General features: G+C 42.8%; 1 protein-coding gene across 6 annotated transcripts; it reads right to left on the bottom strand.

Annotated features, from left to right (window-relative positions):
• Positions 1–1,451: 1,451 nt before the first annotated feature.
• Positions 1,452–25,095, bottom strand: LOC124043246 (pyruvate dehydrogenase (acetyl-transferring) kinase isozyme 2, mitochondrial-like). 6 transcript variants are annotated; one of them, XM_046361616.1, is made up of 12 exons: positions 25,032–25,095; positions 24,653–24,904; positions 23,795–23,936; positions 13,439–13,510; positions 12,992–13,176; positions 10,540–10,629; positions 9,817–9,894; positions 7,967–8,043; positions 7,766–7,864; positions 7,347–7,460; positions 4,970–5,083; positions 1,452–4,495 (listed from the first exon to the last, which is right to left on the bottom strand). In XM_046361616.1, the coding sequence occupies exons 2-12, from the start codon at positions 24,765–24,767 to the stop codon at positions 4,352–4,354; spliced, it is 1,230 nt and encodes a 409-aa protein (XP_046217572.1). In that variant the 5' UTR covers positions 24,768–24,904; positions 25,032–25,095; the 3' UTR covers positions 1,452–4,351. The 6 variants fall into 6 exon arrangements, 4 of the variants coding, with proteins under 4 accessions (XP_046217572.1, XP_046217573.1, XP_046217574.1 ...); XM_046361617.1 differs by having other exon boundaries at positions 24,653–24,859; positions 25,032–25,090; XM_046361618.1 differs by lacking the exon at positions 7,347–7,460.
• Positions 25,096–25,241: the final 146 nt, after the last annotated feature.

Here is a 25,241-nt window from a genome sequence, read left to right as displayed (position 1 = left end):
AGAGTGTTGAAAGTTTCCAAGAGCACAGTGGTCTCCATCATTGGGAAATAGTTCCATATTTTTTTCCATCTAGACTAGAGCTGACCAAACTGATCAACTGGGCAAGAAGGACCTTGGTCAGACAGCACTTCAGAGTTCAATGGCTGTGATGGGAGACCCTGCCACCAGGACAACAGTCTCTACAGCACTTCACCAAGCTGGGCTTTATGGGAGAGTGGCCAGATGGAAGCCACTCCTGAGAAAAAGGCATACGACAGCACGTGAAAGACATGTCATAAGGCTGAAGGATGATGTGGTCTGATGAGACACATTTATTATTTGGCCTGAATGCAAAGTGCTTTGTGTAAAAGAAAACCATCCCTATTGTGAAGCATGGTGGTGGCAGCATCATGCTATGGGGGATGCTTTTCAGTGGCAGGGACTGGGAGACTTAAGGATATACAGAGAACAATGAATGGAGCCAAATACAGTCAAATCATTAAGAACCTGCTTCAGAGTGCAAACAACAGACTGGGGGGGGTGAAGGTTTACGTACCAACAGGACAACGACCCCAAGCGTACAGCCAAAGCAACGCTGCAATGGCTTCAGAACAAGAATGTGAAAGTCCGTGAGTGGCCCAGCCAAAGCAACGCTGTAATGGCTTCAGAACAAGAATGTGAAAGTCCTTGAATGGCCCAGCCAAAGCAACGCTGCAATGGCTTCAGAACAAGAATGTGAAAGTCCTTTGGGCCAGCCAAAGCAACGCTGCAATGGCTTCAGAACAAGAATGTGAAAGTCCGTGAGTGGCCCAGCCAAAGCAACGCTGTAATGGCTTCAGAACAAGAATGTGAAAGTCCTTGAGTGGCCCAGCCAAAGCAACGCTGCAATGGCTTCAGAACAAGAATGTGAAAGTCCTTGAGTGGGCCAGCCAAAGCAACGCTGCAATGGCTTCAGAACAAGAATGTGAAAGTCCTTGAGTGGGCCAGCCAAAGCAACGCTGCAATGGCTTCAGAACAAGAATGTGAAAGTCCGTGAGTGGCCCAGCCAAAGCCCAGGCTTGAATCCTATTGAAAATCTTTGGAAAGACTTGAAGATTTCTGTTCACCGCCTTTCCCCGTCTAACTTAACAGTTTGAAAAAATATGTAAGGAAGAATGGGAGAAAATCCCCAAATCCAGATGTGCAAAGCTTATACAGACATACCCAAGACGACTCAAAGCTTATACAGACATACCCAAGACGACTCAAAGCTGATACAGACATACCCAAGACGACTCAAAGCTGATACAGACATACCCAAGACGACTCAAAGCTGATACAGACATACCCAAGACGACTCAAAGCTGATACAGACATACCCAAGACGACTCAAAGCTGATACAGACATACCCAAGACGACTCAAAGCTGATACAGACATACCCAAGACGACTCAAAGCTGATACAGACATACCCAAGACGACTCAAAGCTGATACAGACATACCCAAGACGACTCAAAGCTGATACAGACATACCCAAGACGACTCAAAGCTGATACAGACATACCCAATACGACTCAAAGCTTATACAGACATACCCAAGACGACTCAAAGCTGAAATCGCCGCCAAATGTGCTTCTACAATGTATTGAAACATGGGTGTGAATACCTATGTAAATGAGATTTTCCTGTATTTAAATTTAAATACATTTGCTAAACTTTCTACAAACATGTTTTCACTGTTATCATGGGGTATATTGTGTGTAGATGGGTGAGATGTTTTATGTATTGAATCCATTTTGAATTCAGGCTTTAACTCAACAACATGTGGAATACGTCAAGGGGTATGAATACTTTCTGAAGGCTCTGGCAGAGGGACAAAAGGCAGAGAGAGAACTACATAAAGAGCTGCATTTTATTGAACAACCTGAAGATGCTAAAATAAGCAGATAACCACTATTGTTATTCAGTTAGAATTCAATTAGACTGAAATCCTGACATTAGATGGTTGCCCATAACCCAAATAATGTATATTGGTAAATCATCTATTCACGGCAACAATAATAAATTATGTGCAATAATCTCAAGTTAGGACTCCGCCCACCGTGTGAGGTCCAATCAGCAACTTCTATTGATAGATAGCTCCTCCCAGGTCGGTTTAATATGACATCACAGCACTTACGGTGATACTTTGAAAAATATGAAATGCCTTCAACATCCCGAGATTGTGTGATTTAAAACCATACATGTTAAAAACCAGAAAGAGAGAAATAAAAGTTGGCACTTCAGTGTTAGTCTCAAACTATTTTTGTTTTGTTTCAATGCACATACAAATATTGACTAGTTACAAATACTTAGCTGTTATTGGATTAAATGTTAGTAAGTGTACATAGTCTTTTATGTGATTTCTTATTGCTAAGGAGTGTAATAATAGTGACTATTTAGTGTATACCAGGAAATTAAATGTTGTAATGACTGCCCAAGTTAACACATCAAATACCCACACTGGGCACCAGTTAAACATTTGATTCAACTCAGTCTTACCGTGTCCCTAATCACAGAAATGTGATAATACTCCCATTTTGCTCTCTGGCACACAACGTTATTCAATAAATACTTCATGTATAAAAGACCTATGCGGCCTCTAAAATGCAATCGTTTTAGTCATTGAAAAATATAACAGAATGATAGAAAATGTATCTCAATATTCACATAACTTATACTTAAACTCAGTTGGACTTGGTTTAGAGTAAATGTACTAGATACCTTAATGTCTTCAATATCTATTTTCTGTCTTCATAGGAAACCTTGAATGAATGACCTTTGTTTGAGCTCTTGTCTTATTCAACAAGTGAGGGTGGAACAAAAAAACGAGTCACCAAGATTTACAGTTGATTCTACTAAAATCCCTTTAGGCCGCAAAAAACATTGGACATAAACGTCTGTCTAATCTTCCGAGATTGATGAATATTTGTAAGCAGTAAAAAACAAAAAGGTGAAATGCTCAGAGTTGAAACTATATGGAGTCTACATAGTATGTTGAAAATAACATTTGTTGACCACTATGTACCCATAGAACATCCTGTAGTAGAAGGGTAACCAGAGAAAACCCATCGACTGACAGCATGGCCTTGACAGGTCTCTGACTGACACACTATATCTACCTGCGTCCATGGAGCTCAGTGTTCTAGCTGCATACTGTAGCCGTAAGTGAAGAGTTTAGAGAACACTAGATACAAAATCTAAAATGTAGTATCAGCTTTTTATTTATTTAACTTGGCAAATCAGTTAAGAACAAATTCTTATGTTCAATAACTGCCTATTCAGGGGCAGAACGACAGACCTTGTCAGCTCGGGGATATGAACTGTCAACCTTTCGATTACTAGTCCAACACTAACCACTAGGCTACTCTGCCGCTTATCTCACTGTATAACCAAATTCAGGCATTTGATAAATTAAATGATCAGTTGCAAACTAAAATACACCTTTTAAACAAAATGCTAGTTTTTTTTACACTGCTTCAGTGTCATAATGTTAATATAAGTGAGTGAAATGAATACCTGAAACGTGTGGCTAAATGAAACCAAAAGGTGAGATGTGATTGTGAATAGTTTATGGCCCTGTTTCTGACTGTAACATTCACAAAGTCACTTATTGAATATAGATCCTGGTATTGAATATAGATCCTGGTATTGAATAGAAATCTTGGTTTTGAATAGAGATCTTGGTATTGAATAGAGATTCTGGTATTGAATAGAAATCTTGGTTTTGAATAGAGATCCTGGTATTGAATAGAGATCCTGGTATTGAATAGAGATCCTGGTTTTGAATAGAGATCCTGGTATTGAATAGAGATCCTGGTATTGAATAGAGATCCTGGTATTGAATAGAGATCCTGGTTTTGAATAGAGATCCTGGTTTTGAATAGAGATCCTGGTTTTGAATAGAGATCCTGGTATTGAATAGAGATCCTGGTTTTGAATAGAGATCCTGGTATTGAATAGAGATCCTGGTTTTGAATAGAGATCCTGGTATTGAATAGAGATCCTGGTATTGAATAGAGATCCTGGTTTTGAATAGAGATCCTGGTTTTGAATAGAGATCCTGGTATTGAATAGAGATCCTGGTATTGAATAGAGATCCTGGTTTTGAATAGAGATCCTGGAATTGCCATTGAAACGCCTCCAACCTGAATGTGTTTCTGGATGAGAATCTCCATTGCGAACAATCCAGATATCTCATACACGCGCACACACACACAGTACAACTGGGTACCTTCTGTCAGTTTCTGATTATGAATCATCATTCCATTCCTCCTTTCAGTCATCCTCCTCTTCTTCTTTCTTTCCTCCTGCTCTTCATGTTATCTGAGCTCTCTCTCTCCATCTGTTTGGTTAACTTCTCCTCTCATACTTCCCCAGCTTCTTGGGATCCTTGCTGGGCATGCACCAGTCATCTGCCTCATTGCTCATCTGGTAATGCCTTATGGCTGACTGGTTGTAAACAGGAAGTCTTTCCACAGACTCTGAGGACAAGGCCTGTTAATGGAGCACAGAGTGGAGTGGTAGGTTATATAAGTACAAGGCCTGTTACTGGAGCACCGAGTAGAGTGGTAGGTTATGTTATATAAATACAAGGCCTGTTAGTGAAGTGGTAGGTTAGGTTATATAAGTACAAGGTCTGGTAATGGAGCACAGAGTGGAGTGGTAAGTTAGATGATGAGGATATGGCTCTATCACAAGCTGGTCACATGAGGAGTCTTCCATCATGACCCACATTCAGATGCATCAGATGGAAGTTATTTAAGCGGGTAATGGATTTACATGAGCATTGGGTACTAGGTAATAGGACAGAGTGAGCTTACATTATAACTCTGTGAGCCATACTGTTGCACGTGAACCAATATTGAAAATGAACCTACATACTTCAAAAACACCATCATTGTTTAGATGTAGAACAAGACAACAAGTTAAGGCTGTTGAACTAATAAATTCCATGCGTAGAAGTGTTACCTTCAGGTAGATGACAGCTGACGTCCCATATCCCTCCATGGAGTAGAGCTGCAGGTCTCCCTGGAAGTACTTGGCATAGAGACGGGAGATGGGAAGACCATAGCCAAAACCAGCCTACAGAGAATCAGAGCCAGGGACACAAAGAGTTAAACTCACTCTGAACAATCACAGTCCAGTAGTAGACAAGAACTCAGTTACACTTTTAACCCAGGGCAATGAATGAACAGTCCAGTCCAGTTTGTAATTCTGATTATTTACAACCGTGTTCACTACTGTTGGCTCACAGATGACATTTTAGTCAGTATAGACTTGGTTGCGGTTTACATTTTAGCTGAGATAAAATAAACAGCAGGCGCTTGATTCAATTGAAAAATAAATGTCTCTCTAACATGACCAAACTGCCAAAGTCATAGGCTTAAATCAAGTTATACAGACTATTAAACTACACTGCCAGTAGTTTAGGTTAATTGTATACATTGTATACAGTGCATTTGGAAAGTATTCAGACCCCTTCCCCTACACATTGTGTTACGTTACAGCCTTATTCTAAAATTGATTAAATAAATAAATGTACTCATCAATCTACACATAATAATAATGACAAAGCGAAAACAGGTTTTTTGAAATAAAAAACATAAATACCTTATTTACATAAGTATTCAGACCCTTTGCTATGAGACTCGAAATTGAGCTCCGGTGCATCCTGTTTCCATTGATCATCCTTGAGATGTTTCTACAACTTGATTGGAGTCCACCTGTGCTAAATTCAATTGATTGGACATGATTTGGAAAGGCAAACACCTGTCTGTCTATATAAGGTCCCATAGTTGACAGTGCATGTCAGAGCAAAAAGGAAGCAATGAGATCGAAGGAATTGTCCGTAGAGCTCCGAGACAGGATTGTATTGAGGCACAGATCTGGGGAAGAGTACCAACACATTTCTGCAGGATTGAAGGTCCACAAGAACACAGTGGCCTCTATCATTCTTAAATGGAAGAAGTTTAGAACCGCCAAGACTCTTCCTAGAGCTAGCCGCCCGGCCAAACTGAGCAATCAGGGAGGTGACCAAGAACCTGATAGTCACTCTGACAGAGCTCCAGAGGTCCTCTGTGGAGATGGGAGAACCTTCCAGAAGAACAACCAGCTCTGCAGCACTCCAACAATCAGGCCTTTATGGTAGTTGCCATACGGAAGCCACTCCTCAGTAAAAGGTACATGACAGCCTGCTTGGAGTTTTCCAAAAGCAACCTCAGACCATGAGAAACAAGATTTTCTGGTCTGATAAAACCAAGATTGAACTCTTTGGCCTGAATACCAAGTGTCACATCTGGAGGAAATTTGGCACCATCCCTACGGTGAAGCATGGTGGTGGCAACATCATGCTTTGGAGATATTTCTCAGCAACAGGGATACTAGTCAGGATCAAGTGAAAGATGAACGGAGCAAAGTAGAGAGAGATCCTTGATGAAAACCTGCTCCACAGCGCTCAGGACATAAGACTGGGGCGAAGACAATGTAGGATCTGTTTCGGGACAAGTCTCTGAATGTCCTTGAGTGGCCTGAAAATAGCTGTGCAGCGATACTCCCCATCCAACCTGGCAGAGCATGAGAGGATCTGCAGAGAAGAATGGGAGAAAATCCCCAAATACAGGTGTGCTAAGCTCATAGCACCATATCCAAGAAGACTCGAGGCTGTAATCGCTGCCAAAGGTGGTTCAACAAAGGACTGAGTAAAGGGTCTGGAGTGGTAGGTTAGGTTATATGACTCTCGCTCTCATCCAACACTTCCCACACTGCCCCTACTCGGATGGTATCGCCCGTCCCAACCTTCGCGGCTACTCTTCCTCTTCCATCCTATCATCTCTTCTCTATGTCCCCTATCTCCAGGCCGGCTCGGTCCTCCCCTCCCGCCTCCGTGGCTTGAGGGTCTGGAGTGGTAGGTTAGGTTATATGACTGTGTGTATGTGTATTCCATGTGTAACACTGTGTTGTTGTTTGTGTCGGAATGCTTTGCTTCATCTTGGCCAGGTCTCAGTTGTAAATGAGAACTTGTTCTCAACTAACTTTAAATAAAGGTTAAATAAAAAATACATAAAAAAATGCCTGTTGATGGACCACAGAGTGGAGTAGTAAGCTAGGTTATGAGGACTGGGCTCTATCACAAGCTGGTCACATGATGAGTCTTCCCACATTCAGATGCATCAGATGGATGTTATTTAAGTGGGTATTATGTGTAGATTGATGACGGAAAAAATGATTTAATACATTTTAGAATAAGCCTGTAACGTAACAAAATGTGGAAAAAGTCAAGCTCTGAATACTTTCCGAATGCACTATTCAACTATATAGTTTAAATGGCACCAGGACAGAGTGTTACCAGTGGTGCATTGCGGCTGTTGTCAATATCGACGGGGCTGGGGGCGGTGGAGTACATGTAACTGAACAAACGCTCTATCTTCCTCAGGGGAACTCCGCCTCCTCGATCTGATATCTAGAAACAACAACAACAACGTTATAGATCTGATCCACTCTCGGTTCCTGCCGATCTTCCTGTTGTCTCCCCAAATATCATATTAGGACCTAGGAGGAAATCTATAGTAATACTGTACGTACTCATAGACAAATATACACATTCAACTGTCCACACTAGGCGTCTATGTCCCATGTTATTATTTCCAACCTGCATGTGTGGAAGGATGTTGGATGTGCATGCACAACCTTTTGTATGCTGGGAATGTAATGTGTCATGTCTCATTGTGATGGTGGACGGTAAATACTCTCTGAGCCTTTGTTTACCTTAATTGTTAGGTCCTCACTGCCCAGTGAGACTCGGACTTTGACCGGCGGGAGATGCAGGGCCATTTCATGAGTCTCCACTGTTGCTCTCATGGCGTTCTGGAAACAAAACAACCATTGCTTGAGAAAATGACAAAGTAATATGAATCAAATTGAGGTCATATAAATAAAAGTGACATAATAAGGACATGTTTGGTGTACCTTGAAGAGCTCAAACAGCATGTGGTAGAGATGGGAAGGAACATAGACAATACGAAGAGGCTGGTCAGGACCTTTGGCTGAGGAACACTGAGCATTACTCCAAATGACTCCAAACATGACTTAAGACTTATTGAAAATGTATAACATACACAACTGAGAGTAGAAGTTACTAGAAACCAAAAGTAACTTTCACATCGTATTGCAAATGCATAGCCATGCACAACTCAACTCAATAACCACTATCAAATTCAGAATTTACTCTTCTGCCAACCTAATCTCGTTACCAGCCACTTCTGATAGCCAGGGCCCAGTTTTTAAAAAGTTATCGTCTATATCGGATAGGATTCAATGCATATAAATATAATGGGAGTCCCCATTCAAGTCAACAATTTGTTCCTTCTATTCATTCTATTTTTATGCTTTGAATCCTATTCGATAGGGGAAATCCAGACAGATGACTTGGAAAAACTGGGCCCTGGGGACAAGGCTACTACCAACCAAGCCCATGAACAGACCTTGTTTTCCTTTTTTATGGCTCATTTAACATGGTGACTATTAAATAGCTGAATTTGGGTGAACTGAGGTTTATTATTAAGAGTTGGACTTGGACGCTTCCCTGAGAGAAATCTGCCCGGCGACAAGACTGAGCATGTAGCAAGGGTCTTGTTGCTGTTCTGTTCCACTGCTGCTGACTGGAGACAGATAAACTGCTGGGGATTGATTTGGTGCACATTGACCAAAGGAAAGCTATGATGAATCATTCATTCTAATGTGACTGTTCAACACCCCAATGTAATGTATTAGATGTAGGTGATGCTATTTTATGGCTGGGATGGATGTTTGAGCACCAAATGACATCTGGATTTGATCTAGTTTAGGCAAAGATGATTATTTGTCATGGTGCTATTGGCTATTATCCTGTTCATGCGACACATATAACCTACACAGGGGCGATACACAGGTATACATTCAATACTTATTGACTTCTATGTAACTGACATGAATGAATGGTTCTCTGTAGACATGGCTGCCTGTGGTTCAAAGTCTGTGTGCCTCAGATACAGAAAACACAATCTCTGAACACCACTAAATATCTCTGAACAACACTTACACAGTCTAGCCTGTGCAAACAAACACACACACTTAGCAAATTGCGCCCCAAATTGAGTAGACAAAGAGGAATTGAATGCGAGATCAAGAATACCCAACCCACTCGCAGATAAAAAAACTTAACTGAAACCTAGCCAATACTCAAATTACTCACAATGCAAATATGACCTTGCAGATTGTTTCTGTTAACCTAATCTTACATTTAATTGTTGGTCATTTAGCAGACTCTCTTATCCAGAGCAATTTACAGGAGCAATTAGGGTTAAGTGCCTTGCTCAAGAGCACATCAACAGATTTTTCACCAAGTTGGCTTGGGGATTCGGACCAGCGACCTTTAGGTAACTGGGCCGACGCTCTTAACTGCTAGGCTACCAACCCCCACTTGCTTCCCAAATTTGACTATTTTGGAAATAGGAGAACTAGAAACAGCTTCAAGATTATCTGGCCATTCTCCTTTCGATTGGCACAATACAAAATGTGACTGCATAATGTTATATCAAACAGACCTGACTCCAAATAGTATTTGAAAGATTTCAAATACGTTGTGCATTTGATTGAGCCCATCAGCAGTGCCAGCTGGGCTGGTTTATACTTCTGGGACTATTCTATTGGATCAATTGAGCCAGGCAAGTTCAACCAAGAGCAGCTACTAAAGCTCAATCAAGAGCAGCTAAAGTATTTGAAGGGAAACAAATACGACCTGAACCAAGGTCTGTAACCCTGTATAGAATGCGATTTACCGTTGACTTGTGTGAGGTCAATCTCTGGCGAGGTCAGGTAGTACTGTTCACAGAGCATCTTGGAGCTATCAAAGGCATCTGGGAACAGACAGACAAAACAAGACTAGGACTGTAGTACACTGACATTCAATCTAGTTACCATAACAACTAAATGTAATAACCGTTACAAAAGTAGAATAATAAACTAGACAAAATGACATGTAGCAACAGGGACAGGTGGAGAACCGTCTGTCTCTGTATCCATTTAAAAATGATTACGTTTACACACATCTTCTACTGTGTTTAAAATGACGGGAGAATTTATATTCTGTGCAGATCTCAAGGTGAAAAGGTTGCCTGGCTACCAATCCACATCGCTCTGGCCCAACGCCACGCCCACTAACGTTTTCCTCTCCAAGAGGAGTCTGGATTCTCCCTCCTTTGCAGCTTCTTCTTCAAAAGAGCGTCTGCTAAATGACTTAAATGTAAATGTAAATGTAAACCGTTCTGATTGGTCACAGAAACTGATGGGTTGGGCCAGAGCCGGCCTACACTAATCGTGAATTATGTTATTTTGATGTCAGCTCAAACGACTTCTAGGATGACATGTTCAGACATGTTCACAACCACCTACTGTAGCAGTGAGAAAGATGATGAGATTACTCCTGTAAATCAAGCTTGTTATCTCGGGACTAAGTATAGTGTGTGTTTGTGTGGCATGTTGTAGCTGATGAGGGACAGCACCTTTTACCACCTCCGTCACGTCGCAGTCAGGGTCGATGGTGCCAATGTGCTTGGGATGGGCGGGGTTGGCGCTTCCATCAAAGATGAGAGCTGAATAGATACATGAAACTCATGTGGTAATAACCACACCTGGATGCCGATTCAAAAACACGTCACAATGGTACTTTTGAGTATGGTATACAGTGCATTCGGAAAGTATTCAGACCCCTTCACATTTTCCACATTTTGTTAGGTTACAGACTTGGTCTAAAATTGCTTAAAATATATATATATATATATATATATATAAATAAAATCTAAATAAATACCTCATAATGACAAAGCGAAAACAAATGCATTGCATAAGTGTCATGGTTCCTCCGGGTACCAGAGGGCGGCAGAGACGCCCCCTAGAGACTTTGTTTGTTACCCAGGTGTTTCTTTTTATTTCATTATTGCTTCCCCTTTAAGAGAGGTGTTTTCTGTTCCCTTTTGTTAGCTCATGGATTTAGTTTCTTGTATGTCTCCCCCGTGTAGATTGAGTACTAGTGTTTATTGTTTTGGTTTTTGAGTTTCCTGTATTGTTCTGTTTATTTTTTCCAAGTAAAGTCTTTACGTTTTCTCAGGTCGCCGTTTCCTGGTCTGGTTCATTCTCTGTTCTTGGGTTCAACATTACCACATTACAATAAGTATTGAGACCCTTTGCTATGAGACTCGAAATTGAGCTCAGGTGAGCTCATTGATCATCCTTGAGATGTTTCTACAACTTGATTGGAGTCCACCTGTGATAAATTCAATTGATGTGACATGATTTGGAAAGACACAGTTGAAGTCGAAGGAATTGTCCGTATGGCTCCGAAACAGGATTGTGCCGAGGCACAGATCTGGGGAAGGGTACCAAAAATGGTCTACAGCATTAAGGTCCCCAAGAACACAGTGGCCTCTATCATTCTTAAATGGAAGAAGTTTGAAACCACCAAGACTCTTCCTAGAGCTAGCCAAACTGAGCAATCAGGGGAGAAGGGCCTTGTTCAGGGAGGTGACCAAGAACCCGATGGTCACCCTGACAGAGCTCCAGACTTCTTCTGTGGAGATGGGAGAACCTTCCAGAAGGACAACCATCTCTGCAACACACTAACAATCAGGTCTTTAAGGTAGAGTGGCCAGATGGAATCCACTCCTCGCTGAACGGCACAACAGCCCGCTTGGAATTTGCCAAAAGGACTCTCAGACCGTGAGAAACAAGATTCTCTTGTCTGATGAAACTAATATTGAACTCTTTGGCCTGAATGCCAAGCGTCACATCTGGAGGAAACCTGGCACCATCCCTAAGGTGAGGCATGGTGGTGGCAGCATCATGCTGTGAGGATGTTTTTCAGCAGCAGGGACTGGGAGACTAGTCAAGATCGAGGAAAAGATTAACAGAGTAACATAGGGAAAGATACTTGATGAAAACCTGCTCCAGAGCGCTCAGGACCCAAGACAACAACCCTAAGCACACAGCCAAGTCAACGCAGGATTGGCTTCGGGACAAGTATCTTAATGTCTTTGAGTGGCCCAGCCAGAGCCCGGACTTGAACCCGATTGAACATCTCTGGAGACCTGAAAATAGCTGTGCAGTGATGGTCCCCATCCAACCTGACAGAGGATCTGCAGAGAAGAATGGGAGAAACTCCCCAAATACAGGTGTGCCAGGAAGACTCGAGGCTGTAATCGCTGAGTAAAGGGTCTGAATAATTAAGTAAATGTGATATTTCATTATTACATTTTTTATTTATTTCTAAAAACCTGTTTTTGCTTTGGCATTATGTGGTATTGTGTGTAGATTTACGAGGGGAAAAAACAATTTAACCTATTTTAGAATAAGGCTGTAGCGTAAAAAGTCAAGGGGTCTGAATACTTTACGAATGCACTGTATATTAATATATTATTATAGTAATATGGTATACACTGAGTGTACAAAACATTACACCTGCTCTTTCCATGACTAAGACTGATCAGGTGAAAGCTATGATCCCTTATTGATGTCACTTGATAAATCCACTTCAATCAGTATAGATGAAGGGGAGGAGACAGGTTAAAGGAGGACTCTTAAGCCTTGAGACAATTGAGACATGGATTGCATATGTGTGCCATTCAGAGGATGAATGGACAAGACAAAAGATTTAAGTGCCTTTAAATGGGGTATGCCTGGCGCACCGGTTTGAGTGTGTCAAGAACATCAACACTGCTGGGTTTTTCACACTCAACAGTTTCCCGTGTGTATCAAGATAATCCACCACCCAAAGGACACCCAGCCAATTTGACATATTGGAGTCAGCATCCCTGTGGAAGGCTTTCAACACCTTATAGAGTCCATACCTCAGCTAATTGAGGCTGTTCTGAGGGAAAAGGGGGGGGGGTGCAACTCAATATTAGGGAGATGTTCCAAATGCTTGGTACCCTCAGTGTATATTTAGTATTGTATACTGACAGTGCTGGTTCATGATCATGCGTGTGGAGATGCGGCTCATGTAGAAGCGATCCAAGAAGTACTGGACGTTCTGATTGGTCACAGGGTCGGAGCCAAAGGCATCCTTGTACTCCACCACTCCCTGTGCCATGGTGGTAACCACGTTGTTGTGGCGGTTCCTGATGTTCACCAGCGTCTCAGTGAACCTGAGGGGAGACAGGACAGGAAAGGGGTTTTAATGCTGGGTCTTAGGTTCACAACTCGGCACATTCCAACATGCTACCATGAAAGGAACCTAAGATACGTAGATGGGTGGATAGATGTCAAACTTCATTCATTCATCATCCAGCCATCTATCTTTCCTTTCCTGAATGAACTATGACTCAGGTATCTAATTAGACGTGCTGAACAGTAGTAAGACAAGGCTACTACCTATCTGCTGGATGTGACTGTGTGTAATTGACTTACTTCTTCAGGATCTTTTTATCATCGGGCTCTTTCTCCAGGAAGCCCACTATCTCCATCAGACTTGTTGCATACCTGTATGAATACAACACAGAAGACTGGTTAGTTTACACAGGGAATCACTAATACATCAGGCTTTATAGGGCATTCATACAGTGTATTCTTAAAGCAGCCTCCAGTATCTATGTTGCACTAGTCTATGTGCTGGGGGGCTAGGGTCAGTCTGTTATATCTGGGGTAATTCTCCTTTCTTACCTGGTGACCTGTGTGAATCTATGTATGCTCCCTCTATCTCCCTCTTCCTCCCCTCTGGAGGACCTGAGCCCTATGACCATGCCTCAGGACTACCTGGCATGAGGACTCCTGGCTGTCCCCAGTCCACCTGGTCATGCTGCTGCTCCAGTTTCAACTGTCCTGCCTGCGGCTATGGAACCCTGACCTGTTCACCGGACGTGCTACCTTGTCCCAGACCTGCTGTTTTCAACTCTCTCTCTACCGCACCTGCTGTCACGACCTCTGAATGTTTGGCTATGAAAAGCCAACTGACATTTATTCCTGAGGTGCTGACCTGTTGCTCCCTCTACAAGTGATTATTATTTGACGCTACTGGTCATCTATGAACGTTTGTACATCTTGAAGAACAATCTGGCCTTAATGGCCATGTACTCTTAAAATCTCCACCCAGCACAGTCAGAAGAGGACTGACCACCCCTCAGTTCCTCTCTAGGTTTCTTCCTAAGTTCCTGCCTTCCTATGGAGTTTTTCCTAGCCACCGTGCTTCTACATCTGCATTGCTTGCTGTTTGGGGTTTAAGGATGGGTTTCTGTATAAGCACTTTGTGACATCTGATGTAAAAAGGGGTTTATAAATACATTTGATTTGATAGAGCATTCATTAAGCATTTATAAGAAATGTGCTTGGAAGTGTAGCAAGACATTTTCTTATGAATGAATGATTTCTGAAGTATCTACAAGCATAATAAAAGGTTATATTAATGCTTCATAAAAATGTAAAAGTTTCTTTCAAAGTGGGGCCGAAATAAAGGTCTTCATTGAATTCTGCCCTGAGAATGTGGCCAATAGAAGCCAAAAACCAGGGCACTTCTTTCCTTCAGCTAATCACTTTGGACTGTTCCATTCCTCGTTGACTCCTGGAGTTCCTCGTTGACTCCTGGCTTTCCACTGTTGGAAATCTCAGAATTCTATTTGGGAACGGCCTCTGACTCTCTTGTAGTGACCATGGAAACCACGGGTTGTGTTTATACATGCTATAATAACTAGGGCTACTTGTGACTGGAGATAGGGTGCCATTTGGGACACGCAGACTAGGCCTATTCCCTATATAGTGCACCACTTTTGACAAGAGCCATATGGTAAAAAAAAGTAGTGCACTAAATAGGGAATAGGGTGCCATTTGGGCCACCATGTTCCCTCCAATGTAAAAACATTCCTCACAATTTTCATCCTCTGAAAACCTGAATATTCTCTCTGTACAGCAAACCCTAAATACTTCTGACCTAGTGGAAGAAGGCCTCCTAAGTTAAACCAGTAAGCATTTTAGTAGCCTACTTATCAGCCTACTAGTTTGGTCAGAGGAGTCACTATTAAGGCCTGGTTAAGAGGCTGTGAAGCTGCAAGTTAAATTGTACTGACTTCAGTGATTTGCAGATAGTCAGGAAGGTAGGTGAGAGATCAGAGTGGCTGACTGTTTTCAAACCCTCTGTCCACCAATTGACCTTGAGCCCTCCCACTCTACTAACACAGCTGTTGCATTGGCTACATACTTTAACAGATACATTAGGCTAACTATCTTGAATTACAAAGTTTACCTGTAACATTTGTTGATGCCAGTCACCACTACCCAAGCGAAATAAACGCCAAATCAATATTGTTGATGGAAAAAGCCACTGCCTGGATATGAAAATAGCCTCAATAGAGTAGCAATGACATAGACAGCTACATTTAGACCCAGTTTATAAATATCTGCCGTACCATGACATTGCCAATAACGTTGGCACATACAGTATGGTTCTGTACTGGTCATCTATCACAGCGGTAGTGTCCCAAATGTTACCCTATTCCCAATATAGTGCACTACTTTTGACAAGGGCCTATAAGGCAAAAGTAGTGCACTATGTAGGAAATAGGGTGCATTTGGGATTAACATTTAGAGGTAGATCGATTATGATTTTTCAATGCTGATACCGATACCGATTATTGGAGGACCAAAAAAAAGCGGATACTCATTAAATCAGCCGATTGTTTTTATTTATTTGTAATAATGACAATTACAACAATACTGAATGAACATTTATTTTAACTTAATATAACACATCAATAAAATCAACGTAGCCTCAAATAAATAATGAAACATGTTCAATTTGGTTTAAATAATGCAAAAACAAAGTGTTGGAGAGGAAAGTAAAAGTGCAATATGTGCCATGTAAGAAAGCTAACATGGTAAGAAAGTCACCCTTGAAGCAGCGTTACCCATGCAGAGCAAGGGGAACAACCACTCCAAGTCTCAGAGCGAGTGACGTTTGAAACGCTATTAGCACGCACCCCGCTAACTAGCTAGCCATTTCACATTGGTTACACCAGCCTAATCTCGAGAGTTGATAGGCTTGAAGTCATAAACAGCTCAATGCTTGAAGCACAACGAAGAGCTGTTGGTAAAACACACAAAAGTGCTGTTTGAATGAATGCTTACGAGCCTGCTGCTGCCTACCACCCTTCAGTCAGACTGCTCTATCAAATCATAGAATTAGTTATAACATAATAACATACAGAAATACAAGCCTTAGGTCATTAATATGGTAGAATCTGGAAACTATCATCTCGAAAACAAGACGTTTATTCTTTCAGTGAAATACGGAATCGTTCTGTATTTTATCTAATGGGTGGCATCCATTAGTCTAAATATTCCTGTTACATTGCACAACCTTCAATGTTATGTCATAATTACGTAAAATTCTGCCAAATTAGGCGGCCCAAACTGTTGCATATACCCTGACTCTGCGTGCAATGAACACAAGAGAAGTGACACAATTTCACAAGGTTAATATTGCCTGCTAACCTGGATTTCTTTTAGCTAAATACGCAGGTTGCTTCTGTGTATTGATTTTAAGAAAGGCATTGATGTTTATGGTTAGGTACACATAGGAGCAACGATACGCACTGCATCGATTATATGCAACGCAGGACACGCTAGATAAACTAGTAATATCATCAACCATGTGTCGTTAACTAGTGATTATGATTGATTGTTTTTTATAAGAGAAGTTTAATGCTAGCTAGCAAATTACCTTGGCTTACTGCATTCACGTAACAGGCAGGCTCCTCGTGGAGTGCAATGTAATCAGGTGGTTAGAGCGTTGGACTAGTTAACTGTAAGGTTGCAAGATTGAATTCCCGAGCTGACAAGGTAAAAATCTGTCGTTCTGCCCCTGAACGAGGCGGTTAACCCACCGTTCCTAGGCCGTCATTGAAAATAACTGACCTGCCTAGTTAAATAAAGATTAAATAAAAGGTGTAAAAAATAAATAATAATAAATAAATAAATAAAAATCGTCCAAATCGGTGTCCAAAAATACCGATTTCTGATTGTTATGAAAACTTGAATTCGGCCCTAATTAATCGGCCATTCCGATTAATCGGTCGACCTCTACTAACAATAAGTTATTGCCCTATTGCCCTATGAACCCATTTACTTTCTATCTCTTTTTGATTTTTATTTTGTTTATACCTTCTGGAAACCTGCCTCACGCACTGTGATACGGAATCGCTATTACTTTTAATTTTAATTTTATTTTTATGACACACTCAAGAACCTCCAGACGCTAACCAGCTAACTAGCTACAAGCTATTTAATCATTGTTAGTTTTTTAAAACCTGGATAACACTCGCCAGCCCAGCTTCCCTGCCCATCCACCGCTGCCCCCTGGACACTGATCTCTTGCCTACATAGCTGACGCATGCTGGACTGTCCATTAATCACGGTACCCCATTCTGCTTGTTTGTTTATCTGTCGGCCCAGTTGCCTAGTCAACGCCATTTTACCTGCTGTTTGTTGTGCTAGCTGATTAGCCTCGCCTACTGTTTTTAGCTAGCTTTCCCAATTCAACACCTGTGATTACTGTATGCCTCGCTGTATGTCTCTCTCAAATGTCAATATGCCTTGTATACTGTTGTTCAGGTTAGTTATCATTGTTTTAGTTCACAATGGAGCCCCAAGATCCACTCTGCATACCCCTGTTACCTCCTTTGTCCCACCCCCCACACATGCGGTGACCTCACCCATTACAACCAGCATGTCCAGAGATACAACCTCTCTCATCATCACCCAGTGCCTGGGCTTACCTCCGCTGTACCCGCACCCCACCATACCCCTGTCTGCGCATTATGCCCTGAATATATTATACCATGCCCAGAAACCTGCTCCTCTTATCCTCTGCCCCCAACGCTCTAGGCGACCAGTTTTGATAGCCTTTAGCCGCACCCTCATACTACTCCTTCTCTGTTCCGCGGGTGATGTGGAGGTAAACCCAGGCCCTGCATGTCCCCAGGTACCCTCATTTGTTGACTTCTGTGATCGAAAAAGTCTTGGTTTTATGCATGTCAACATCAGAAGCCTCCTCCCTAAGTTTGTTTTACTCACTGCTTTAGCACAATCTGCTAACCCTGATGTCCTTGCCGTGTCTGAATCCTGGCTCAGGAAGGCCACCAAAAATTCAGAGATTTCCATACCCAACTATAACATCTTCCGTCAAGATAGAACTGCCAAAGGGGGCGGAGTCGCAGTCTACTGCAGAGATAGCCTGCAAAGTAATGTCATACTTTCCAGGTCCATACCCAAACAGTTTGAACTACTAATTTTGAAAATTACTCTCTCCAGAAACAAGTCTCTCACTGTTGCCGCCTGCTACCGACCCTCCTCAGCTCCCAGCTGTGCCCTGGACACCATTTGTGAATTGATCGCCCCCCATCTAGCTTCAGAGTTTGTTCTGTTAGGTGACCTAAACTGGGATATGCTTAACACCTCGGCAGTCCTACAATCTAAGCTAGATGCCCTCAATCTCACTCAAATCATCAAGGAACCCACCAGGTACAACCCTAACTCTGTAAACAAGGGCACCCTCATAGACGTCATCCTGACCAACTGGCCCTCCAAATATACCTCCGCTGTCTTCAACCAGGATCTCAGCGATCACTGCCTCATCGCCTGTATCCGCCACGGAGCCGCAGTCAAACGACCACCCCTCATCACTGTCAAACGCTTCCTAAAACACTTCTGTGAGCAGGCCTTTCTAATCGACCTGGCCCGGGTATCCTGGAAGGACATGGACCTCATCCCGTCAGTTGAGGATGCATGGTCATTCTTTAAAAGTAACTTCCTCACCATTTTAGATAAGCATGCTCCGTTCAAAAAATGCAGAACCAAGAACAGATACAGCCCTTGGTTCACTCCAGACCTGACTGCCCTCGACCAGCACAAAAACATCCTGTGGCGGACTGCAATAGCATCGAATAGCCCCCGTGATATGCAACTGTTCAGGGAAGTCAGGAACCAATACACGCAGTCAGTCAGGAAAGCTAAGGCCAGCTTCTTCAGGCAGAAGTTTGCATCCTGTAGCTCCAACTCCAAAAAGTTCTGGGACACTGTGAAGTCCATGGAGAACAAGAGCACCTCCTCCCAGCTGCCCACTGCACTGAGGCTAGGAAACACGGTCTCCACCGATAAATCCATGATTATCGAAAACTTCAATAAGCACTTCTCAACGGCTGGCCATGCCTTCCGCCTGGCTACTCCAACCTCGGCCAACAGCTCCGCCCCCCCCCGTAGTTCCTCACCCAAGCCTCTCCAGGTTCTCCTTTACCCAAATCCAGATAGCAGATGTTCTGAAAGAGCTGCAAAACCTGGACCCGTACAAATCAGCTGGGCTTGACAATCTGGACCCACTATTTCTGAAACTATCTGCCGCCATTGTCGCAACCCCTATTACCAGCCTGTTCAACCTCTCTTTCATATCGTCTGAGATCCCCAAGGATTGGAAAGCTGCCGCAGTCATCCCCCTCTTCAAAGGGGGAGACACCCTGGACCCAAACTGGTATAGACCTATATCCATCCTGCCCTGCCTATCTAAGGTCTTCGAAAGCCACGTCAACAAACAGGTCACTGACCATCTCGAATCCCACCGTACCTTCTCCGCTGTGCAATCTGGTTTCCGAGCCGGTCACGGGTGCACCTCAGCCACACTCAAGGTACTAAACGATATCATAACCGCCATCGATAAAAGACAGTACTGTGCAGCAGTCTTCATCGACCTCGCCAAGGCTTTCGACTCTGTCAATCACCATATTCTTATCGGCAGACTCAACAGCCTCGGTTTTTCGGATGACTGCCTTGCCTGGTTCACCAATTACTTTGCAGACAGAGTTCAGTGTGTCAAATCGGAGGGCATGCTGTCCGATCCTCTGGCAGTCTCTATGGGGGTGCCACAGGGTTCAATTCTCGGGCCGACTCTTTTCTCTGTATATATCAATGATGTTGCTCTTGCTGCGGGCGATTCCCTGATCCACCTCTACGCAGACGACACCATTCTATATACTTTTGGCCCATCATTGGACACTGTGCTATCAAACCTCCAAACGAGCTTCAATGCCATAGAGCACTCCTTCCGTGGCCTCCAACTGCTCTTAAACGCGAGTAAAACCAAATGCATGCTTTCCAACCGATCGCTGCCTGCACCCGCATGCCCGACTAGCATCACCACCCTGGATGGTTCCGACCTTGAATATGTGGACATCTATAAGTACCTAGGTGTCTGGCTAGACTGCAAACTCTCCTTCCAGACTCACATCAAACATCTCCAATCGAAAATCAAATCAAGAGTCTGCTTTCACTCACGCTGCCAAGCTTACCCTAGTAAAACTGACTATCCTACCGATCCTCGACTTCGGCGATGTCATCTACAAAATGGCTTCCAACACTCTACTCAGCAAACTGGATGCAGTCTATCACAGTGCCATCCGTTTTGTCACTAAAGCACCTTATACCACCCACCACTGCGACTTGTATGCTCTAGTCGGCTGGCCCTCACTACATATTCGTCGCCAGACCCACTGGCTCCAGGTCATCTACAAGTCCATGCTAGGTAAAGCTCCGCCTTATCTCAGTTCACTGGTCACGATGGCAACACCCCATCCGTAGCACGCGCTCCAGCAGGTGTATCTCACTGATCATCCCTAAAGCCAACACCTCATTTGGCCGCCTTTCGTTCCAGTACTCTGCTGCCTGTGACTGGAACGAATTGCAAAAATCGCTGAAGTTGGAGACTTTTATCTCCCTCACCAACTTCAAACATCAGCTATCCGAACAGCTAACCGATCGCTGCAGCTGTACATAGTCTATAGGTAAATAGCCCACCCATTTTCACCTACCTCATTCCCATACTGTTTTTATACTGTTTTTATTTATTTACTTTTCTGCTCTTTTGCACACCAATATCTCTACCTGTACATGACCATCTGATCATTTATCACTCCAGTGTTAATCTGCAAAATTGTATTATTCGCCTACCTCCTCATGCCTTTTGCACACATTGTATATAGACTACCCATTTTTTCTACTGTGTTATTGACTTGCTAATTGTTTACTCCATGTGTAACTCTGTGTTGTCTGTTCACACTGCTATGCTTTATCTTGGCCAGGTCGCAGTTGCAAATGAGAACTTGTTCTCAACTAGCCTACCTGGTTAAATAAAGGTGAAATAAAAATAAAAATAAATAAAACATTTCATAGGTTCAACTGACATGCCATTACATAGTAGTTATCTGATGGTTTTACCCATCTAGGAAATAGACAAATTCATTTCTTGAAAATGGTGAAGTAACATATCATAGATATCACTAGCACCATTTATTTTAGGAAAGTATGATGTTTCAATAAGAGAACACAATTGCAAGTAACCATTTTTCCAAATGACAAATCCCTCTGTCACTCACTCACTAATACAGACTTGATGCACATTGTCCATCATCCCAGAAAACCTAGACTCACTCCAATTTGCATACCGCCCCAACTTATCCACAGATGACGCAATCTCTATTGCACTCCACAAAACCCTTTCCCACCTGGACAAAAGGAACACCTACGTGAGAATTAGCTTAGTCCCCTTCTGTACTCCCTGTTCACCCATGACTGCGTGGCCAAGCCCGACTCCAATACCATCATTAAGTTTGCTGACGACACAACGGTGGTAGGCCTTATTACTGACAACGATGCGACAGCCTATTGGGAGGTCAGAAACCTGGCAGTGTCAAATCAAATCAAATTTTATTTGTCACATACACATGGTTAGTGTAAGGCCAGGACAACAACCTCTCCCTCAATGTGATCAAGACAAACGAGATGTTCGTGGACTATAGGAAAAGGAGGGCAGAGCATGCCATTTGTCATTGCGGCTACATTTCTGATGACCCTGTCTCACACGGCCCCCTGTTCCACTGTGATGATACATGACAATGTTCAAGGCACATTGTCTCTCTGTATACATGTGCAGCCTACCTGACAGACAGAGACCTGAGACACAGACAGCTGGCACCCTGCCTTGTAGGCTGCAAGCTATGCACTCATACCTCTCACTGGGCCAGAGTAGTTCAGTAAGATAGTTTACATGCTGGTGTGCCCGGCAGGATAATAACATCCTACAGAGTCTGTTGGAATAGGCAATATCACCTACAGTATATGGTTGTTCAAGATAAGGCATTTATCATATATATTTCAGACTAGCACAGAGAGTAGTGCTTGAATTGGGAAGAAGCTCACCGGAACCTCAAATGTTCTACAGCTTGAGTTCCTGCACCACTTAAAGAATATTAGCTCAAAAGTATTGTGGAGTTCCTTCACCTAAATAAAAACTGTACCGTCACCCAAAATGGGTACTGGCACCTATTTAAGTCCAATTCAAGCACTGGCAGAGAACAATGATCAAGTTCAATAATCAATATCAACAAAGGTGAGGTGAAAGGAGTCTAGCTAGCTGATGAATACTTCAACAGAGCGAACCATTTCCTCTGGCACAACAAACAGTGAACATCAACACCATACCATCTTAATCTCTAGCCTGCAGCTCAACCCCAAGGTAAGCTAGACTGGTCCCAGATCTACAGATAACTGACATGAGGGACACAAAGTGTATTGAAAGCAGGTGCTTCCACACAGGTGTGGTTCCTGAATTAATAAAGCAATTAACATCCCATCATGCTTAGGGTCATGTATAAAAATGCTGGGCAGGCCATTGGGCACTGAATAGTTTGATGAGCATGAAAATGATGTAAACCATATGCCATGGCTGTCTCAGTCAGATCTCAACCCAACTGAACACTTATGGGAGATTCTGGAGTGGCGCCTGAGATAGCTTTCTCCACCACCATCAACAAAACACCAAATGATGAGATTTATCTTGGAAAAATGGTGTCCTATCCCTCCAATAGAGTTCCAGACACTTGTAGAATATAATAGCCAATGTACAAGCTCTGTAGTAACTGTAGTGAGGGGTGGTATAACATCACTGTACCAGCTCTGTAGTAACTGTAGTGAGGGGTGGTATAACGTTACTGTACCTGCTCTGTAGTAACTGTACTAAGGGGTGGTATAAGATTACTGTACCTGCTCTGTAGTAAATGTAGTGAGGGGTGGTATAACGTCACTGTACCTGCTCTGTAGTAACTGTACTAAGGGGTGGTATAACATTACTGTACCTGCTCTGTAGTACCTATAGTGAGGGGTAGTATAACGTCACTGTACCTGCTCTGTAGTAACTGTAGTGAGGGGTGGTATAATGTTACTGTACCTGCTCTGTAGTAACTGTAGTGAGGGGTGTTATAACGTCACTGTACCTGCTCTGTAGTAACTGTAGTGAGGGGTGGAAAAACATTACTGTACCTGCTCTGTAGTAACTGTAGTGAGGGATGGTATAACATTACTGTACCTGCTCTGTAGTAACTGTAGTGAGGGGTGGTATAACGTTACTGTACCTGCTCTGTAGTAACTGTACTAAGGGGTGGTATAACATTACTGTACCTGCTCTGTAGTACCTATAGTGAGGGGTGGTATAACGTCACTGTACCTGCTCTGTAGTAACTGTAGTGAGGGGTGGTATAACGTCACTGTACCTGCTCTGTAGTAACTGTAGTGAGGGGTGTTATAACGTCACTGTACCTGCTCTGTAGTAACTGTAGTGAGGGGTGGTATGACGTCACTGTACCTGCTCTGTAGTAACTGTAGTGAGGGGTGGTATAACGTCACTGTACCTGCTCTGTAGTAACTGTAGTGAGGGGTGGAAAAACATTACTGTACCAGCTCTGTAGTAACTGTAGTGACGGGGTGCTGAGAAGCTTGTCAGGGAGGAAGTCAATCTCCTTCATGATGTTGGCCAGCCGGACAGGAAGCTCCTGACGAAGGAACACAAAGGACGTCTTCTCACAGGCATTGGCCGAGCCTGTAGTCACATGACAACACATCTGCGTTGTACTAATTGGGGGTATACCGTAGCAAAATGTTATGCAATGGAAAACAAGCGTTGGTTTCTCATTGGACCAGTTCAGGTAGTCCCTCCCCGTTTCAGTCCCAGAGATATCACAAGACAGGAGGTCATCCAGTACATATACTGTTGCGTAAATGTTTAAGACAATGTCAAGATCTTGAAATGATTTGTTTTGGCAGCTGTATTATGTCATGTTTTCACCCAAGAACATGGGTCAAGTGCCATCTAAGAGTAAAGCATGAACCGGGTATTTATTTCTCCTTGCTTTAATCCAAACCATCCCATCATTAGGGGTTTGATATCATTTCAAAGTATGTACATTTTGAACTACTGTACTGCAGTCATTCTCTAATATCAGGCATCAGGATAGAAGGGAAATATAATGGGAATCCCAGTCTGGTTAGTCAGCTACATCCTTTTACAGCAGTAACATGATAATGAAGAATAGAGCTGGAAAAATGTTAATCAAAGCTTCAGCAGAGAGTTCATCCCTGATCAGGGAGCACATACTGTACAGTACACTGGTCAGTGACAGCAGTGAATGCACCACAAACATGCTAGCTACTTTGATAAATGCAACCACTGGTACATGTTGTTCTATGGATTCAGAATAAACGTGGACAGTATTATTGTTTAGCCGTGTTATTGACAGGACAGGGATGAAAACTTACCAAAGTCTATGAATTGTTTCATTGACAGAGGCGAGGGGGAGAACTTGGAAAACCGATCCACTAGTGCTTGTTTAGGTATGGAGCTGTTCTTTAGCAAAAATTGCGTGAACTTCATGGTTGCAACAAATTCAAATTGAAGTCCCGAGACAGTCGGATTGTTGTGTCAGGCCAGGGTGCCCTTTCTTGTCATCAGCAGCAAGCTCCAGTCTCGCACGTTGAAGAAGATTGCTAAAGTTAGCTAGTTGACCATTGCTAGCCACCAAGGGCAATTAAAGGCGTTACATTGACATATTCAAAACCATTTACAATGAAACACAATACATTTCCCGAACAGTGCCCAATGTATTTTCATCTCATAAACGTTCAATAAACTACTTACAATATTTCAGGAATCACGAACGCTCCTCCCAAGACCGACCTCTATATTGTTAATGAAGTTTGGATTTGATTGGCATTGGCTTTGACCAATGAAAGAGCACTACGCTAGTTTTGGGGCGGGATTTTATCGGTTTTGATCTTAAATAATTGCCCAAACGCATCTCAGAAATAAATAAGCATTTGCGAACAGAAAAAACATCAAATCCAATTT

Source organism: Oncorhynchus gorbuscha, linkage group LG09 (assembly GCF_021184085.1).
Source record: "Oncorhynchus gorbuscha isolate QuinsamMale2020 ecotype Even-year linkage group LG09, OgorEven_v1.0, whole genome shotgun sequence".
In the NCBI taxonomy this organism is placed as follows: Eukaryota; Metazoa; Chordata; class Actinopteri; order Salmoniformes; family Salmonidae; genus Oncorhynchus; species Oncorhynchus gorbuscha.
Note: the sequence above shows the minus strand (reverse complement) of the source record. Positions and strands in the feature narration are given on the sequence as shown.

Coding starts and splice junctions, on each gene's coding strand:
- LOC124043246 (XM_046361616.1), bottom strand. CDS start 24,767: ATGAAGTTCACGCAATTTTTGCTAAAGAACAGCTCCATACCTAAACAA. Junction 13,511..23,794: donor CTACAGTTACTACAGAGCTG/GTACAGTAATGT, acceptor GTATTCATACAG/GTATGCAACAAGTCTGATGG. Junction 7,865..7,966: donor TGCTGTTTGAGCTCTTCAAG/GTACACCAAACA, acceptor TTTTGTTTCCAG/AACGCCATGAGAGCAACAGT.